This window comes from Eutrigla gurnardus (genome assembly GCF_963514095.1).
Source record: "Eutrigla gurnardus genome assembly, chromosome: 9".
In the NCBI taxonomy this organism is placed as follows: Eukaryota; Metazoa; Chordata; class Actinopteri; order Perciformes; family Triglidae; genus Eutrigla; species Eutrigla gurnardus.
Window position 1 is genome coordinate 10,858,712 of NC_139923.1, and position 17,340 is coordinate 10,876,051.

General features: G+C 38.5%; 1 protein-coding gene across 1 annotated transcript in view; it reads right to left on the reverse strand.

Moving 5' to 3' along the window:
* LOC311018826 (mucin-5B-like) overlaps positions 1 to 9,768 on the reverse strand; it is a gene marked incomplete at both ends in the record, with an annotated part of 28,617 nt that extends 18,849 nt beyond the window's left edge. The window contains 25 exons of the mRNA XM_084017895.1: positions 1,526 to 1,569; positions 2,734 to 2,884; positions 3,020 to 3,148; positions 3,311 to 3,467; positions 3,574 to 3,813; positions 3,899 to 4,078; positions 4,171 to 4,278; positions 4,356 to 4,494; positions 4,729 to 4,880; positions 4,970 to 5,070; positions 5,173 to 5,222; positions 6,128 to 6,383; positions 6,479 to 6,605; positions 6,737 to 6,831; positions 6,918 to 7,082; positions 7,172 to 7,309; positions 7,396 to 7,465; positions 7,563 to 7,667; positions 7,753 to 7,891; positions 7,976 to 8,093; positions 8,651 to 8,776; positions 8,938 to 9,148; positions 9,250 to 9,362; positions 9,439 to 9,529; positions 9,742 to 9,768. Of these exons, the coding sequence (XP_083874021.1) occupies positions 1,526 to 1,569; positions 2,734 to 2,884; positions 3,020 to 3,148; positions 3,311 to 3,467; positions 3,574 to 3,813; positions 3,899 to 4,078; positions 4,171 to 4,278; positions 4,356 to 4,494; positions 4,729 to 4,880; positions 4,970 to 5,070; positions 5,173 to 5,222; positions 6,128 to 6,383; positions 6,479 to 6,605; positions 6,737 to 6,831; positions 6,918 to 7,082; positions 7,172 to 7,309; positions 7,396 to 7,465; positions 7,563 to 7,667; positions 7,753 to 7,891; positions 7,976 to 8,093; positions 8,651 to 8,776; positions 8,938 to 9,148; positions 9,250 to 9,362; positions 9,439 to 9,529; positions 9,742 to 9,768 (3,232 nt within the window). The remainder of the gene's footprint in view (positions 1 to 1,525; positions 1,570 to 2,733; positions 2,885 to 3,019; positions 3,149 to 3,310; positions 3,468 to 3,573; positions 3,814 to 3,898; positions 4,079 to 4,170; positions 4,279 to 4,355; positions 4,495 to 4,728; positions 4,881 to 4,969; positions 5,071 to 5,172; positions 5,223 to 6,127; positions 6,384 to 6,478; positions 6,606 to 6,736; positions 6,832 to 6,917; positions 7,083 to 7,171; positions 7,310 to 7,395; positions 7,466 to 7,562; positions 7,668 to 7,752; positions 7,892 to 7,975; positions 8,094 to 8,650; positions 8,777 to 8,937; positions 9,149 to 9,249; positions 9,363 to 9,438; positions 9,530 to 9,741) is intronic.
* Positions 9,769 to 17,340: the final 7,572 nt, after the last annotated feature.

Genomic DNA, 17,340 nt, shown 5'->3' on the forward strand with positions numbered 1-17,340 from the left:
TGTCCAAGTTGCTTCAATGATAAATCCTTGTATTGTGTTGCTCTACATTCTATTTCCAAAGGATTTCTGCAAACACTCAGATCTGGGTCAGTAATTTTTTCAATTGGTTCATAATCTCCACCATCTTCAACTCCAGGGTAATGATTGTTCTTCCAATCCGACCACTTACAAACATAGCAGTCAGTTGATGTTGTGGTAGCTTTTTCTGTGGTTTTGGCAGCAAAAGTGCTGGACTTTTCTGTGGATATTGTTGTTGATTTTCCAGTGAATATGGGTACTGTTGTGGATTCTTCCAGGATTGTAGTTATTGCAGTGGGCTTTTCTGTGATTGTGGTTGATGTAGTGGGCCTTTCTGTAATTGTGGTAGGCTTTTCTCTGGTTGTGGTGGGCTCTGCTATGGTTGTTGCTGAGCCTGTAGTGGACATTCCTTTGGTTGTCTTGGTTGTTAAGGTTGCAATTGTGGTTGAGCGCTCACACATGTTAATGCAACATTTTACTCGTATTTCATAGTCATGACACATAGGAGGTATACCTTGGTCTTTGTTATGACAGATTAGACCATCTCTTGGGTTGCATTCTACTTTTTGTCCAAGTTGCTTCAAAGATAAATCCTTGTATTGTGTTGCTCTACATTCTATTTCCAAAGGTTTTCTGCAAATACTCAGATCTGGGTCAGTAATTTTTTCAATTGGTTCATATTCTCCACCATCTTCAACTCCAGGGTAATGATTGTTCTTCCAATCCGACCACTTACAAACATAGCAGTCGGACGCTGTTGTGGTAGCTTTTTCTGTGGTTATGGCAGCAGCAGTGCTGGACTTTTTTGTGGATATTGTAGTGGATTTTCCAGTGAATATGGGTACTGTTGTGGATTCCTTTGGGATTCTGGGTGTTTTTGTTTGAGTTTGAGTTGTGTTTGGGGTAGACATTTCTGTGTGTTTTCTTGGGGTGGTGGGTTCTTCGGTTGTTGTGGCTGCAGAGGTTCGTCCCCTTTCTGTTGTTTGGCTGGGTCTTTCTGTGATTGTGTTTGTTGTCATATGCTCTGTCACTCTTTGTGTCCAGAAGGTCTGAACGGTGGTCACAGCCTCAGTTGTCCCACTTCGTACAAGAGACGCTCCTGTTATTGACAAAAAAAATTAATTTCAATCATCATGTCATCTTCAAATGGGAAAAAATAAACCGATAAAGCAGATTTGGGAAATCTTTCACATATATACATCTTCAACATCTCTCATTCTCACCGCTTGTTTTAAAATCAAAGACGGTTGTCGTTGGTGTTTGGGTGGGTGCTGTTGTAGAACAAGCTTCTATGATTCTAGTAATATTTCCATTTTCTCCACAAACAGCCGTAATACAGGTTCCATCTCCATCATGTGTGTCATACACTGTATCTCCATACTTATACATACGTCCTTTGTATGAACAAGTACAAGCTGCAAAACAAATAATTATAGAATTATATGAATCTTTACATGTTTCAGTATATTCAAGCCATTATCTTTTTAATGGTTAAAGCCAACCTCACCATGGATGTCATAGGTGCACTCCATCTTTGTTGAAGCACAGTAACTAAAAGGTAAACAAGAGCACAAAAATTTAAACACAGTCAGACAGTAGTTTCTTTAATGTTGTTTGTGATTGAATACCATCAATAGAGTTAACCATTTTTTGTATATTACATAATTTCATAATGTCTAATATTAAATTTTGTTGTTTGATCACATATTTTCATCAACTTCTAATTCAATTGTCAATCTTCACATGCAGAGGACAGCTCTGTTTGCTGAACCAATCTGATTTTAGTCCTTACACCAACCAATCAGATACAGCTTAATACCTCAAAATCTAAACATGCAGAATTCCTATCTTCTCCCGAACCATCAGATGTTTCAATTCCACAGAACTTTCCGAGAAGCTGTGATATGACACAGTTTTGGAAAAGGGCAGGCAATTAAAAAAAGACTTGGGAGGCGATTGGATGAAGTATTTGTCAATTAAATCTTGCTGGGGTCAGTGGGAAGAAGAGCTAAAATATATTTTCCACAAGCAAAGTCTTCAGTCCCGTTCGTTGTTCTTTCAATTAAAAAAAAACTCCAGTTCTGATATAACTGATGCTATTACAACATCTCTACTAATCTTTTCAGGAGTGGCCATTGTTGTTTAGAAACAGTTGCACACACCTAAACCATGCCCATAGCCGTAGCCCTTACAGGATGTTCATTGGTCTGTAAAGAATTACCTTGCATTTGGTATCTGGTAACCAGCTGTGTGCCCAGTGGGAGGACATGTGCAATAGCTGTGTTTAATAACAATTTGGTCACTTTATTTGGTAAAGGCACACTCATAGAAGAAGTTGAAACCCTCCACCCCTTGTCTACATTCTTCAATGAGTGATTCCAATAATGATCATAATCATCCTCTAATTAATTATCCTGCAAACAGTTCAAACCATGAAAATTCCTAGGCCAACAAATTTTCTGTCAGGACTGTCCATTTAAAACCCCGGGTATCCGGAGTGTTTCTTGAGTAGCAAATGAAAGTAAATGAGGCTTGAATCCTTATGCTGCAATAAAAAAAAAAAAACTGTACTACAAAATATAAGTTTACAACAATGATTGTATAACAAGAGTAGGCCTATACAACATTTCATAATGTCAGATTTTGTAAATGAATATAAAGGTTATCATTAACTTTTGCACCAGCTGCAGAATTACAAGATGGAAAGTAACCTACCAGTTGTGACAGTTTTCCTTTGGAGGCATGACCTCCCTTTCTTTATAATGCTTCCCTTCATTATCATAGCAGCCACATTCTTCCTGTGACACACACTTCATTGACACTTCTTCCAAATAAGATTTTTCATTCTGGCAACTTGGATAGCAACCTTAAAAAGTTAAATGTTACTGTTAATGGCAGAGAATAGGTGCAGACAGGAAGTCTGGCCAAAATCATGTGAGACTCTCTGAGTGGTAAAGGTGAATGAAAAGTCAATAGCACAACAGCAAGCATAGCTTTTTACCTTCTAGTGCTGGAATGTGATTGTAGCAGACTCCTGAGGGATTCCTGCATGTCTTCATGCATGGTTTTCCACAAGGCTGATAGTGCCATTCACACTCACCATCAGGGTTGTAAAAATCACAGAAAAGAGCTAATGAAACAAAATAAATAAGTATTAAAACAATACAATAAACACTACTTAATTGTGTTAAGATGTGAGTCAGGTTTACAAGCCTGACTCACGTTTTATTTTTAAGATTTGATCACCTAGTGTTCTTCATCTCCCCAATAGAAACACAAATGAAACACTTACGGCAGATTATGGGAGTTCTCCATCTCACGCAGGCTCCAGCCTCATTACAGGCTGCTGCGTAGGCTGCTACAGCTGAGCAGAAACACTCACAATCTCCTCCTGTGTTGCAGGAACACGTGTCTCTCAGACAAGCATCATAATAGTATTGTGGGGGAACCTTTTTGAAAGAAACCATTGTAAATGTATGTAGATGCTGAATGATATTCGTATCACTAATTATACAGAAAGCAATTGCATTGACAGTTACGTGGCAGATTTTTTACCTTTGAATGGCAAGCAGCAAATACTTTACTGTTGATAAGGCTGCAGTGTTTTGATGCCCATGCTTGCCTGTGTGAGTACAGACTGCAGGGGTTTCTGTGTGTGTTTGCATTAGGACAGTTGGGTGACACTTTCCAGCTGTTTCCAAACTCAAGGGCTTCAACCACAACTTCTTTGTTTCTGGTGGTGAAATCGTTCTTGATATTCCCATCATAATTTCCACACAGACCACAGACTTTTCCCTGGGATAAAAGCAGATCTAGTTAAATTGTTAAAATGGCAACCTTATTACCATTTATCTGAACCCCTATTTATCTCCTCACCCACCTTGAAAGTGGACTTGAGTTTGATCATGAGTGTTGTCTTCTTATTCCAAATAAGAACAAGACCATTCTTTGCCTCAATTACAAGATATATGCCCATACTGTGGACTTGAAAGGGTATGTCCTCCCCTTTGCTTTGTTTGATAACTTTGACATTTTCCTCTGAAAGAACAATTTCATTGTTCTGAAAGAAACAAAACATGCTCATTTGTAACCTTGCAATGTTATTTTCAGCATTTCAAAATCAATCTAAATGCATATAATAGTGTCATGTACCCCTAAGTAGAGCTTGATAGCAGTGGAGCAAATACTCTCAGTTGTTCCACATGGGATGCTCTCAGTCAGGACCCTGAAGGTGCCATTCATATCATCCCCACAGTAATCCTGCAAGATACTGAGGTCAGTATTACAAAAATTAATTTTGACAAATCACAAAGGCTTTATATATGTCTGTACAATACCTGAGTGAAGACATAACCACAGTCCCCATTAAAGGAGAATTTCTTTTCATCGAAAGTGATGTAATGCCCCTCTCCGTATATTGTACAGGTTCCATCACACTCATGATCTGTACATTTCCATCTTCTGCTTTTGCAGGTGCTATGATTTAAAAAGATGTAAAGTTAAGTTATGTGAAGTTATATTTTGTTATATCCACAAAATAAAAACACCTACGCACACCTACGCACACCCACCCCCACCCACCCACACACCCACACACACACACACACACACACACACACACACACACACACACACACACACACACACACACACACACAGCAGTGACCTGAAACAGCCCTATATTGGTGTGGAAAGAATTAAAGGACTCACCAGGTATTGCAGTCCACAGTGACAGTTTGTCCAGGATTATAGGAATCACCATTATATGTACAGGGACAGTTCTCCTTCTTAATACAGCCCCCTTTACCATCAGACAGTAGGTCATCGGGACATACACAGCCTGATATACACTGTGTACTGACCTATACAATGGGAGGGCAAAGTATTTAACATGCTGCGTTAGTATGTGTAGAATACTCAACACTGTCATGAACCAGTATCCCAATCTTACACATTCTGTATCCAGTGTCAGACAGCTTTTTCGGCACTCAGGTCCCTTGTCTCCTGGCTTTGCTCTTGAGCAGTTGAAGAAGATCATTGGCTTGGTGCATGCTGGTGACAATTATAGTGTGTTACAAAGGACATCACGGTATTGCTTGGTGTGGCTCATACTGTGTTATGATTACTATGAAAAGCTGAGTGCTTTGTACCTACATTCACTCATTTGGTGTCCTGTACATTTAAGTTTTCCATTAAGGCAGGAGCTGAAATAAACGGAAAGACACACAAGGTTCAAGTTTTTGCTTGATTTGTTTCGGAACAAAAAACTAGGGCAGTGGTTCTCAACTGCCCGAGCCAAAGGAGATCTACAAATTTCCGTCGTCCTCAAGTCACTGCCTACACATATAGGGTAACTTAAAGGTTTGCAGGGAGCTGGTGACTATTTTAGCACATAATGAGCAAAAAAGCAGTGTCTGGTCTATTCCACATACAAAAAGATAAACATTTACGTGGTCAGTTCAGTGATTTCAATTCCCTGAACACTGCTTTTGGACATTTGGGGATTAAACAATGAGAAACCCACACAACTAAGAGGTCAAACCCAGAACCTTCTTACTATCTAGTGAACCATATGCCACACCTTCAAAATGAAAATAAAAATGAACAAAGTGCAAATTTGGCTTAAAAGCCAACGAAATAACAATAACTACAACAAGAAGTGCAATTATGACTTACAATCCCAAACTATTAAAACCATTGCAACTGTGTTTACACTGCAACATGTAAGGCATAATAATAAGGTCAATGAAGCACTTTACTGATAAGAATAAAGAGAAGAAAGATTGTTTACAACCTAGATTTTTTAGAACAATGATGTTCAAAGAAGCTACAGGAAACAGCACTTCATAATAAAAGTAGTAGCTCTATGCTGCATTTACATTACAAAAAAGATTATCAAATCGACCCACAACTTGGGACTCAATAATCTAGGATAATTTTGCACAGTTACAATTAATTCTCCAATGCTCCTCCTACGGGAGACCTTTGTTGCATGTGATTCCCCATCTATCTACCATCAGATAGCTAACAAAAGCAAAACATAACCCCAACAATAATCAGAAATATTGTTCTGCTGTTTTGACTTTACTATAAATACTGACATACTCACCAAGTTTGTGCAAGAACTTTGATGACCTGCCCGGGGCGTACCATTGTGTCTCCCATATGACAGGAGCATTGCGAGGCTGATACACACCGTCTCTCCTCATTGAGATAAGTTCCTTCAGCACAGCCGCAGCCATCAAGCGGGGTAAATTCAACCTCACATGTTGAGTCTGACTGACTAAGAGAGCGGCAGGTGCGACCACAGGAAGTCATTTGGTAGTCATACACAAACGTTGAAGGGCAGCCTGTCATGTATTTCTCTTTTGAAAGGAAAAATGTTCACTTAGTTGTTTAAATATTATGGATAAATATGGATTTCTTTTATTTCACATTTGAAAGTTTAGGTTTAACTTACGGCACGTGGTGTCCCTCCATCCATTTAATAAGACACCTGCAGTGGCACATGCATGGACATAGGAGGATATGGCAGCACACATGCACTTCTCACTGTTATCACAGTTGCAGGTGTCATAAATACAAGACTGCAGAGAGAGAGAGAGGCAGAAACAAGCTCAATGAATCGTTGAAATGTTAAATTGTCAATGTAATGTAATGGAAGGCAAATACATACACACATACAGTACACTGCATACAAAAAGAAATAACTGCTTACCGCTTGATAGTCTTCAGGGTTTATTTCAGAGTGGCACTTTGCAAAAATCCCTTTTGGGTCTGATAGCAAGGCGCACCAGTGTTTGGCATATTTCTCTACAAAAAATAAATATGTTCAATGGTTAAATGTTGTAATGATCGATGTTAAAATATCTACGATAATTATGATGTCTGCGACATACCCTTGTGTATGCTCAATATGCAGGGCTCCCCAATTATGTTTTTCACATCGGGGCAGCTTGTTTTGGTCTTCCATGTGTTGACAAATGTCCCAGCCGTTCCCTCTGTCAATCCATTTGTGGTTCTGAAGTCATCAGCTTCCACATCATTAAAATCTCCACAAAGACCTGGATGAAGATAATGTCACGTAATACTTAATACAATAATCACTGTAAATGGTGGCTGTTTTACACTATAATCAATAAGTAAAACACACCCATGAGTTTTCCCTTATTAGAAACACTGGCTTTGATGTAGACTTGCATAATGGGTGAGAGCTGAATCTCGAGATGCAGCCCATAGCTGGTGTGGATTACAATGAAGAATGTTGATGGGCTGAAGACCATCATGTCATCTGCAAGGGAAAATATTTACAAATTTAATTACGATTAAACTTAAATTGAATCAGAGAATAAACATTGAAAAGGACCAACCACTCACCCATGATAATCGGCAATTGAGTGATCAATCTGTCATACAAAACCTGTCCATTCGCTTCAACTACAATCATCTATAGTGGGAAAAAGTAACAAGAAGTTAAAAACTTCAGATATGAAAGGGAGAAAATCCTATCATTGGTTTTACCTGTATTAGGAGAGTAATATTACCATGTGTTTAGGCAGTAGTAAAGTGATTGCAGTCAGGCAAGTTGATTTATCTGACGTTTTACATTTGGCCAGGTCACCGAGGACAGTGAAAGTCCCATTTGTTTCCTAAAGTCAAGAAGATAAAATGTTTGCTTATTTACAGGCATTATAACTTTGTTTGTGGAGTAATGCATGAGTTTAAATGCCTCACCTTAGAGAGAACATAAGAGCAGTCTGCGTGGAAAGAATATGTTTTATCATCATAGGTGGAGATGTGGCAGCCACCCAGTATGGAGCAGATACCAGGACAATCTAGATTCTCACAGCGCCACTGTCCCTGGGTACAGGTGCTGTCAACAAAGTTCAGTCAGTTCAGATGGACAGAATGTTTTAAATACATGTTTGAAACATTACATTGAAGTAAGAGTAATTACCAGTTTTGACATTTCCTTGAGTATGATTCCCCTGGTTTGTATGGCTTGCCATTGTGTAAGCAAGAGCACGTATCAGCAGCAACACACCCCCTTTGTGTGATGTCGTCAAAGACAGTCCCTTGGGAGAAGCATCATCACATGATTATTTCAGTCTGTCAAGTAAACAGTTCTAGCTTCTGCAAACCCCATTAATAATTTGTACACATTATTAACATAAACTACATTTTTGTAATTGTCACATATTTTAAGGATGTGAAAGATAAAAACATTGTCCACTTGGAAAAAACTTGAGTTAACCCTCAATCTCCATCCAAAATAATTAAAAAAATCCGATCACAGCCAAAGCTATCTCCAATCCGGACAAATGCAACAAATGTGATAAACTCACTATATTAACACAACGTAACTGAATTTGTAGGCAACTAAATACCAAAACACGGGTGCTTGCCTGCTGTTAAATCTATAACTTCTAACTATTACCATAACAACAGCTTCTGTTATTATAACAAATTTATACTTCAACAGCATGAATTACTAATTTAACACATTTGGGACAACAACTGCAAAAGTCATAAGCACAAATGAAGTAATTAGAGAGCATGAATTAATGAATAGAAATAAACACTGCTGGACTACAAACATCATCTTTGCTGGTTTTTAAATCAGGAAACTTACCAGATGGACAAAAGCATCCGTCTAAGCAGTGATCCTCACATACTTGGCTTCTTTTGGGGTTGCTGCAGGTGTCAGTACAGGGACTACCGCATTCATTATACTCCATGTTAAAAGGACATTTTTTTGCTGTTCAGCACACACACACACACACACACACACACACACACACACACACACACACACACACACACACACACACACACACACACAAATGATTCTAACAGTGATATAAATACAGTAAAAACACAAAAGGTTGAACATACAACTGGTTTGATTGCTGTTCTTACCACACAGTTGTGTGGTCTTCCATTTATGTGGTTTCCCGCCTGCGTGAGCGCACTGACGCGAGTACTCTGATGTGGTTGAACACAAGCATGAAGTACTGCTGTTACATTGGCACAGGTCCTTCACACAGGCTTTGATGAAGGAGTCGGTATCAATCAGCTTTTGACAGCTGAGGAATGCAGGTCCTGACAGCAGGCCAGCACAGAGGTCTGTCTGTGGGTCAAAGTATATTATGTATTTAAATTGTACCTAGGCTAAATATTATATATATATATATATATACAATTATTTGAAGGAAATCCATTATCACATACTTTTTTTGTACAGGACTGTGTGTCGGGAGAGGAGATTTCGTCACACTTTTTCATCGGATCGCTGACTTTCCAGGACTCCCCATAATACTCGAGAGGTACAAGCTCCCCCGTTTCTAATGGAAACATTTTTAACAAATGTGAAGTCTGAATCTGAGCAGATTGTTTTAAGTTTTATTATTTAGTTCTCACCTGTTTTGATGAACTCATCATAACCCTGGACTCCATTGTAGTCACCACACAGTCCACAGGTCTGGTTCTTGAATTTTGCATCAAGCTCAACCTTAAAACAAGGTGAGAAGAGTTAAGAGTTGAAGAACTACTTCATGTACTTGTCACCCAAGTACATTCTCTAACCTCTCAAATAGCATTAAAATTAAATATGGTTAATATTTTCAGGGCACAGTATAGGTTATCAAAATAATAATTCAAATCAATATTGAGATACAATTTTTAGATACGTGTAAATTATGAGGACATAATGTATACACATACCCAGAGGGCGTCTTCTTCATTCCACATGACGACCAAACCCTGCTTTGTCGTAATTTTGACATAGGAGAAGGTTCTTATAATTGAAATGCCAAAATGGCTGAATGGTATAGTGACACTAAAGGGGTAAAAAAAAACAAAAAAAAAAACATGACAATTAACATGATAAGACTTTAAACATCACTGCAACCACTTACTGCAAAAACTCACAGAAAGAATTTAGAGACTGGAATATGCATATATTCATTTTGATAATGCCTAAATGTTTTTCTTGTTCAGACTTTCGAGAATGATGTAGCTACAATCATGTAAAACAAATCTAGGTTTATGTTTCCGTTTTACTCCAAATTCCCTTAGCTTTTTTACTTAGTCCCTGAAGGACTTTACTGAGTTTCCTTTACTTAGTCCCTGTAGGACTTTAATTAGTCCCTGAAGGACTTTACAGAGTTTTCTTTACATAGAGAGAGAGAGAGAGAGAGAGAGAGAGAGAGAGATACTTTTTTGATCCCAAAGGAAATTCAAGCATCCAGTAGCAATAACAGAACATACATTAAACATACATTAGAATCTATACAAAAGCTATATAAAATAGAAAGTGACTAGAAATAAAATGTTTTATTTTTTAGTCCCTGCAGGGCTTTACTTAGTCCCTGAAGAACTATACTTAGTTTTCTCTACTTTGTACCTGAAGGACTTTACTAAGTCTTCTTGACTTAGTCCCTGAAGGACTTTACTTAGTTTTCTTTACTTAGTCCCTGAAGGACTTTACTTAGTTTTCTCTACTTTGTACCTGAATGACTTTACTAAGTCTTCTTGACTTAGTCCCTGAAGGACTTTACTTAGTTTTCTTTACTTAGTCCTTCTAGGACTTTAATTAGTCCCTGAAGGACTTTACTTAGTTTTCTTTACTTAGTCCCTGTAGGGCTTTACTTAGTCCCTGAAGGACTTTACTTAGTTTTCTCTACTTTGTACCAGCAGGACTTTACTTAGTTTTCTTTAGTTAGTCCCTGAAGGACTTTACTTAATCTTCTTTACTTAGACCTTAAAGGACTTGACTTAGTCCCTGAAGGACTAAGATTGCCTCTTGATCTTGCTGGCAGCAAAAAGGCCATTACCAAATACTAGTGGAGGGCGGATCAATTCAAATATCGATAATATCGATGCCAACGTTGATTGATACCAGTGTGATGAGATCGATACTTTACTTTCAATTTGTCTCCTGTATGCACTGCAGCAGTTTTATCAAATTGGCGACCTGTCTGTCTGTGTCTGCTGCTTTCAAGTGCTGCTCCTCACACCACTAGCAGCACATTTTGCTCCTCCTCCCCTCTCTTGTGATTTGATGTTGTACCATCACGTGACATCACTCAGCAGCGCCAGGCGAAAACATTTGATATAAAATATTTTGTATTTACATATACACTTTGCCCAAATTGTGTCCTGGGTTTTAACAAATTAATAATTTAAAGGAAAAATCACAAAAACTCTTAAAGGTCATGAAAAAATCCATTCAGATTTAGCAATTTGATGATGTATCCACCTTAATTATTAAAAAGTATCGGTATCGGCGATACTGGCCCTTCATTTACTTGGTATCGGATCGATACCAAATCTTTCAGTATCGCAGACCACTACGAAATATACGTAGTGGTGTACTACTACAGAAAAATTAAAATTACTTTGATATACTTCCCATTTTTTTCTTTTTCTACTTATAATATGTTCATAAATAAAAAATAAAAAACACACTCACAGTTTATCATTGACTTTGTTGGAATTCTTGGCTAATTCCACAACAGCCCCCTCTAGTTTCATGAAGACCTTCTTAATGGAGATGGTCCCGTTCATCTCCTGCCGTTGGAACTGAATATTGAAACTATCATAGCTTTCCTTACAATGGGATGCAAGGATGTAGTTGCAAGTGGAGGGAAGCTGAAAGAAATCTCCATCGAAAGTCTTAAAGTGATAGTTTCCCCAAGTACTGCAGATCTGGCTGTTGTGAGCAGGTCTCACTTTGATTGTGGAGAAAAAAACACATGCATTTCATTGTAGTGCAAACTGTACATTATTTTAAGGTTTGCTATGTTTCATCATTTTTTTTTACCTGTAATTACTGGTATTTTGGTCACTGTATGGACTATTAATGAAAAAAGAAAGAAACATTATCAATAATGTCAGATAACAGCATACCATTGATATTTGTAATATAATGAAGAAAAAAACACTCATTCAAAAATTTTGTTGGATTCTATAACATTTTTTCTCCAGGATAGCTTCCTGATATTAGCAGCTTTCTTTGAGCCATTGAGTGTACATACCTTTGCTGGTTGCAGCTATTCCAAGGTAGAGGGTGAGCCATGGTATCACCCATTTAAGTAGCATCCTGGCTGTTCTCATGATCCTTGAGTGAACTGGTCCCACACTACCGATGTCATGTTATATAGCTTATTGGATATTTGCAGTTAAGGAGGGGTAAAAAAAAGTAATTTCGGGTGTCAACCATTGTGGGTTTTGTCTCCATTAAGATCACACCCATGAAGTGGTTGCTTATGACAACATTTCATCTTCATACAGGTGTGTGTCATTAAGCATCCTATCAGTCATTCTCAGTGTTCATAGAGCTATTTCAATGTTTATCTGTGGTAAGAACCACCTTATATATTTTCAGTTGGTGAAACACTGCACTGTATGGTGTTTATGGTTCATTTATGTTATACTTTTCGATTGTAAATGTACTTTTCTTACTGATCCATAGCATTTCATTTTTTTTAGTTTAGTTGGCTGTGCCTCCATATCTGTGTATCTGAGTAAATTCTTAGTTCCCCTGCTTGTACTGAAAGTCCAGCATGTCCCTTTCCCCTCTGTTTTGCTTTTAGAATAGGAAACTGTATACACAACTTTTAATTTCTGAGGTCTGTATACATTTTCAGTCCCACAAGAGAAAATTGCTCTGTTGACAAACAGAGCAATTTTCGATGGTATCATCGTGGAACTGTAAAAGATGAAGGCACAACCCTGTGGAAACAATGATTAGTAACAGATATTATTGCAATTATATTCTAAACTTTATTAGAATCATACAAATACAAACAGCCAAACCCAAACTGCTACCAATTGGATGAACAAGACAATGGAAGAGTTGAGACGTTTATCAAAGGTGCAAAAGAGTTGCACCTTTGATAAACTGATGAATACAATACATCGGCACTTACTTTGATACACAGTCTCAGGTTGCCATCCCTTGGGTATTTTGGTTTAGCTTTATGTCTGCTTGTTTGCAAACCGAAATAAACTGAAATCAGTATTCGGGTCAGTGTACAACATTCAACTTTCACATCATGGGATTGTGGGTATGACAATGTGATCAGTCACAGTGAATTTGAAATTCTCCATGAAACCAGGAATTGACAGCAAATAAATGACTAATAAGTATGAAGTCCTTCAAGATCAGTTTGTCCTCACATTGAAATAATTAATAGATCAAAACAACAATCAACCTTATGCTGAAATGTTATGAATATCATTTTGTAACTAGATTGTATTACTCTGTTTCATAAAGAATTATATAATATTACAGTTCCAGAATGTAAACATCTAAAAATATTAAATCTATACATTATTGTATTCTATTTAAAATATTTTGTTTAGACTGTCAGAGAGGTGTTGATGCTAAAAACAACAGATACACCTACAAATTACTACATTAAATAGTCGGTTAAGCTCTTTAATTAACACCTGAACCAAGCTGCCAAATAAAGCAAACAATGAAGTTGCAATGTCAAACACACCTGTTAATCAATCCTCACACTATCACACGGCAGACATCAAAGCCTTCTGCAAGCCTTGAAATCTCATTGCCGCAGCAATCGTTTTTCAAATGAACACCTGAGCACTTACTAGAGGACCTGAATTTAGAGATTGAGACCATAATTGACTTAAACCACATAATTGCTGACTGATTACTATGTCGGGAGAGCAGTTAAGCCAGCATCTATAACTTCTATAAAAAAAACATTATTAATGGTTTTAATGCTGTGACATTTGGTACTGATTCTGGCTGACTAACTTCACTTCAGTACAAAACACTGTATGACCTGTCTACGCACTGTTTGTAAAAATAATAGCTCAGCAGCAACCTAATTGAAACAAGTGTTAGATTATGATCTAGTCCTAACCAAACCATCTGTTTGTTCCAAATCTGCATTGAGCCTGGAATTTATGCTGATTTGAGGAAGAAATAGCTCAAATTTGATAGGTGGCCATAAAATAAAAGGTCATTCTTACACTAATTCCACGCTAGTCTGAATTTGGCACATTATTCTGAACTGATTCTGTGTTACTGCCATTAGTATTTTAAATGGATATGGCCCCAAATATTGTTTAGTGCTATTCAAAATGAACTCATTGAACTGATTTCACCTTTCCTTTTTTTTAGATAAATAAAATCAAATAATGCAAGCCTGTACAATCAAATGTACAAATAATACTTTCTACAAGTAATATTAACTGCTGTGAAGTCAGTGTCGGTTGCAGCTCTTATGGCGCCCCGGGCGAACACCTCCTGCCTTCAGTGTCCGCCGTACCAGCCGATCCGCTCCCTGCATGTTGCCGCTGCCTGTTTTTGCTTCATCGGTTCTTTTTTCAATAAACAAAACAAACAGTTTTATTTAGGCTCAACCTCTGCTTCGGGATCTCTGTACAACAACGTAACATTAAAACTGATCACAGAAACACCAGTAAGGCGTTTGCAGGAACAACAGTTCCCTTGATTTCTCAACTATCAGGACACATTTTTATTAAAGCAACACTTAAGAAGTTTTCCTCTTCGGTCCCCCTACAGGTTGGAAGCAGAATTGTCCATTACTGCCGTCGTAAATAATTTAGCCTACCGCAGCCTACTGTCACACGCATGTTATTTGTATGCAGAACCGGCTCTGGAAACGATGAACGATTTGAACGATGTCCAGTGACAAGGTAGAGTAGCTAACGCCTTAGCTGAGATTAGCTAACATGAGCCATAGCGATAATTACATATATATTAGCACAGTAGCTAACGCCTTAGCTAACATGAGCCAATAAAATAATCAACAATGTATTGTACACAGATGCACACTGTTGGAAAAAAATGATTACCGGTATTATTTACAAGTCCAGCAGCAACAAAGCCAAGTCACCACCCATCTTGCATTTTGTAGCCTCCTTCAGCTCTCGCCAACGAGTGTGAGCCGGTATGATATTCACTCTCGTTCGAGCTCTTTCTTTTACCCCTTTTCCACCAACGCGAACCTAGTTCAGGAACCGGGCCGGTGCCCGTGCTGGTTCGCAGTTGGTTCAACTTGCGAACCGTCTGAGAACCTGTTTGCGTTTCCACCGGCTAGAGAGCCCAGAGAGCCACGTCATTACGTCACTGTATACGTCTGAGGTTTCCCTGGCCGGTCAGCTTACATTACCCAAGGAAGCATAGCTACTACTTGCTGCTGTTACGAACGTAATCACTAGCTTGGTAAACTAAACAGAAATGTGCCGTTGGTTTGCAACGAGGTGAAACATTTTAAAAGTGAAACTTACCGGGAACAGTAACGTTAGTAAAACTCTGCACTCCGCAGCGACGTATTTTCCCCCGTTGCCTCGAGCGTTATCCCCGCCCCCAGCCCCTAACGTAAGCAAGACCTTCTCCGGGGCCGGTTCCAGCCCAGCAAGGAGTTGGGGCCGCTAGGGAACCAGTTTTCCAGGCCGAGAGCCGGCTCTTTGTCTGTGGAAACCGGAAGAACTGGTTCGCGATCGGGCACCGGCTCCGAACTGGCCCTCAAAATGCCTCGGTGGAAAAGGGGTACTTGTCATGCTCCCGTTTTCTTTGCAGGCTCTGCCATGACGCCAATTTAAAAACTACCTAGCTGCAAGGTATCTTCCATGCACCTGCCGAGTGTTCGCCCACTGATCTCAATGCAGAGCCTCCACCTACCGCTTTTGTAATGCTTGCCGCAAGGCAGGTCAAATTTGTAGTCTCATTAGAACTACAAAACCACTATTCGACGAGGCAAAGTAACATAGCGCGGTTACAGCCGATAGAGGGCCGCAGAGCGAATGCGGAAGTGCCGTTCACCCGGTTTTGAGGTGATGAACCACTGAAACTATTTTGGAAACATTATTTTAAGGCACTAAAAACTCTTTAGTGTTGCTTTAAAGGATCGAAAGTGAAAATATTCAACTCATGGACAGAGAGTTGTGTTGAGTAGGGGGCCTTTTCCCTCCTTTTGAAAAGATTGTGCAAAACAAAGTAATTAAACTGTCCAAAAGGGAGACTCCACAGATCCTCTGACCATTCTCACCCTTTGCTGAACCGGTTTATGACACCTGAACTTAATAAATGACCAAGTCGGTTCCATCAGAGTGGGCAAAAGCCTCCTCCAACTTGAATGAAACAGGAAGATGATCTACGTTCAAATCACCAGACTGTAAGGTGCCTCAAAACAATGTTTTGTAATTAACTTTTTTTCAGCAGGAAATTTGACATAGAAAAAATTGACACTGTTTCTCATTCAGGACTAAATTACGAACCTATGGACTGTTATCTGTTACACAGAACCTTTTCGTGCCAAGCGAGAGGGGGGCTCTTTGAGTTACGACCAAACCCTTTTTAGCTAACTTTTTAGCTAATTTTGTTATAAAAAACGAATTGATTTAAGCGTCGATAAGAGCATGGTTGTGTGCAAGCTATGCAACAAGGAATTAGCATATCACCGCATCACATCGAGCCTCAAGTATCACCTTAATGCAAAACATATAGCAGCTAGCGTGGACGCTAGCGTGGTAGCTAGCGTCAGAGGGTTAACCCTCGACAACAGAGAGATGTTTTCCAATAGTCAGGGTTTCCAATGTTCTGAATGTACTTGAAAGTATTGTGTTTTACTTAAAAAAACAAAGTGTTATAGTTTACAGAAGGTCTACCTACCTATAGGCTACCTGAATTTCTGAAATGTACTATATTTCTAAATATGCTATTGCTACACTTAATGGCAAAAATAGCACTGGTCTGTTGGACTTGGTTGAACAAAAATAAACAATATTGTGTTGCTTATGTATTCAGTCATTATTTAATGGTATACTAAAAATCCATGTGAAAAAAATTACTTCTCACTGTTCTCAGGTCAAATATTTATATGCGATTAAAATGCGATTAATTTCGATTAATTAATTACAAAGCCTCAAATTAATTTGATTAATTTTTTTAATCGAGTCCCGGCCCTAATATATATGTATGGATACAAACACATGTGTATTAACCAATTACGATGGACTTGCTTGATAAAGTGTACTGTTTTATGTTGAATCAAACTTCCTTTCAACTCTCAAGAGTAGTCCGTTCAGAATATTTTATGCAGAGAAATTTTTACAATTGATGTTTCATTTACTTTGACATATCTGTGTGATAATTATTTGCAATGTGATTTAAGGATCGAGTTTTGACCATGAGGGCGAGATTGTGTGTGTATTTTTCACGTGTAGCGTATACAAAAAGTCCTCTTGGACTGTAACCCGATCCTGATCCAACCACGGGAGATGCCCTCCTGCAGTCAGCATAAGACGGAGTGTTTAAGAAGG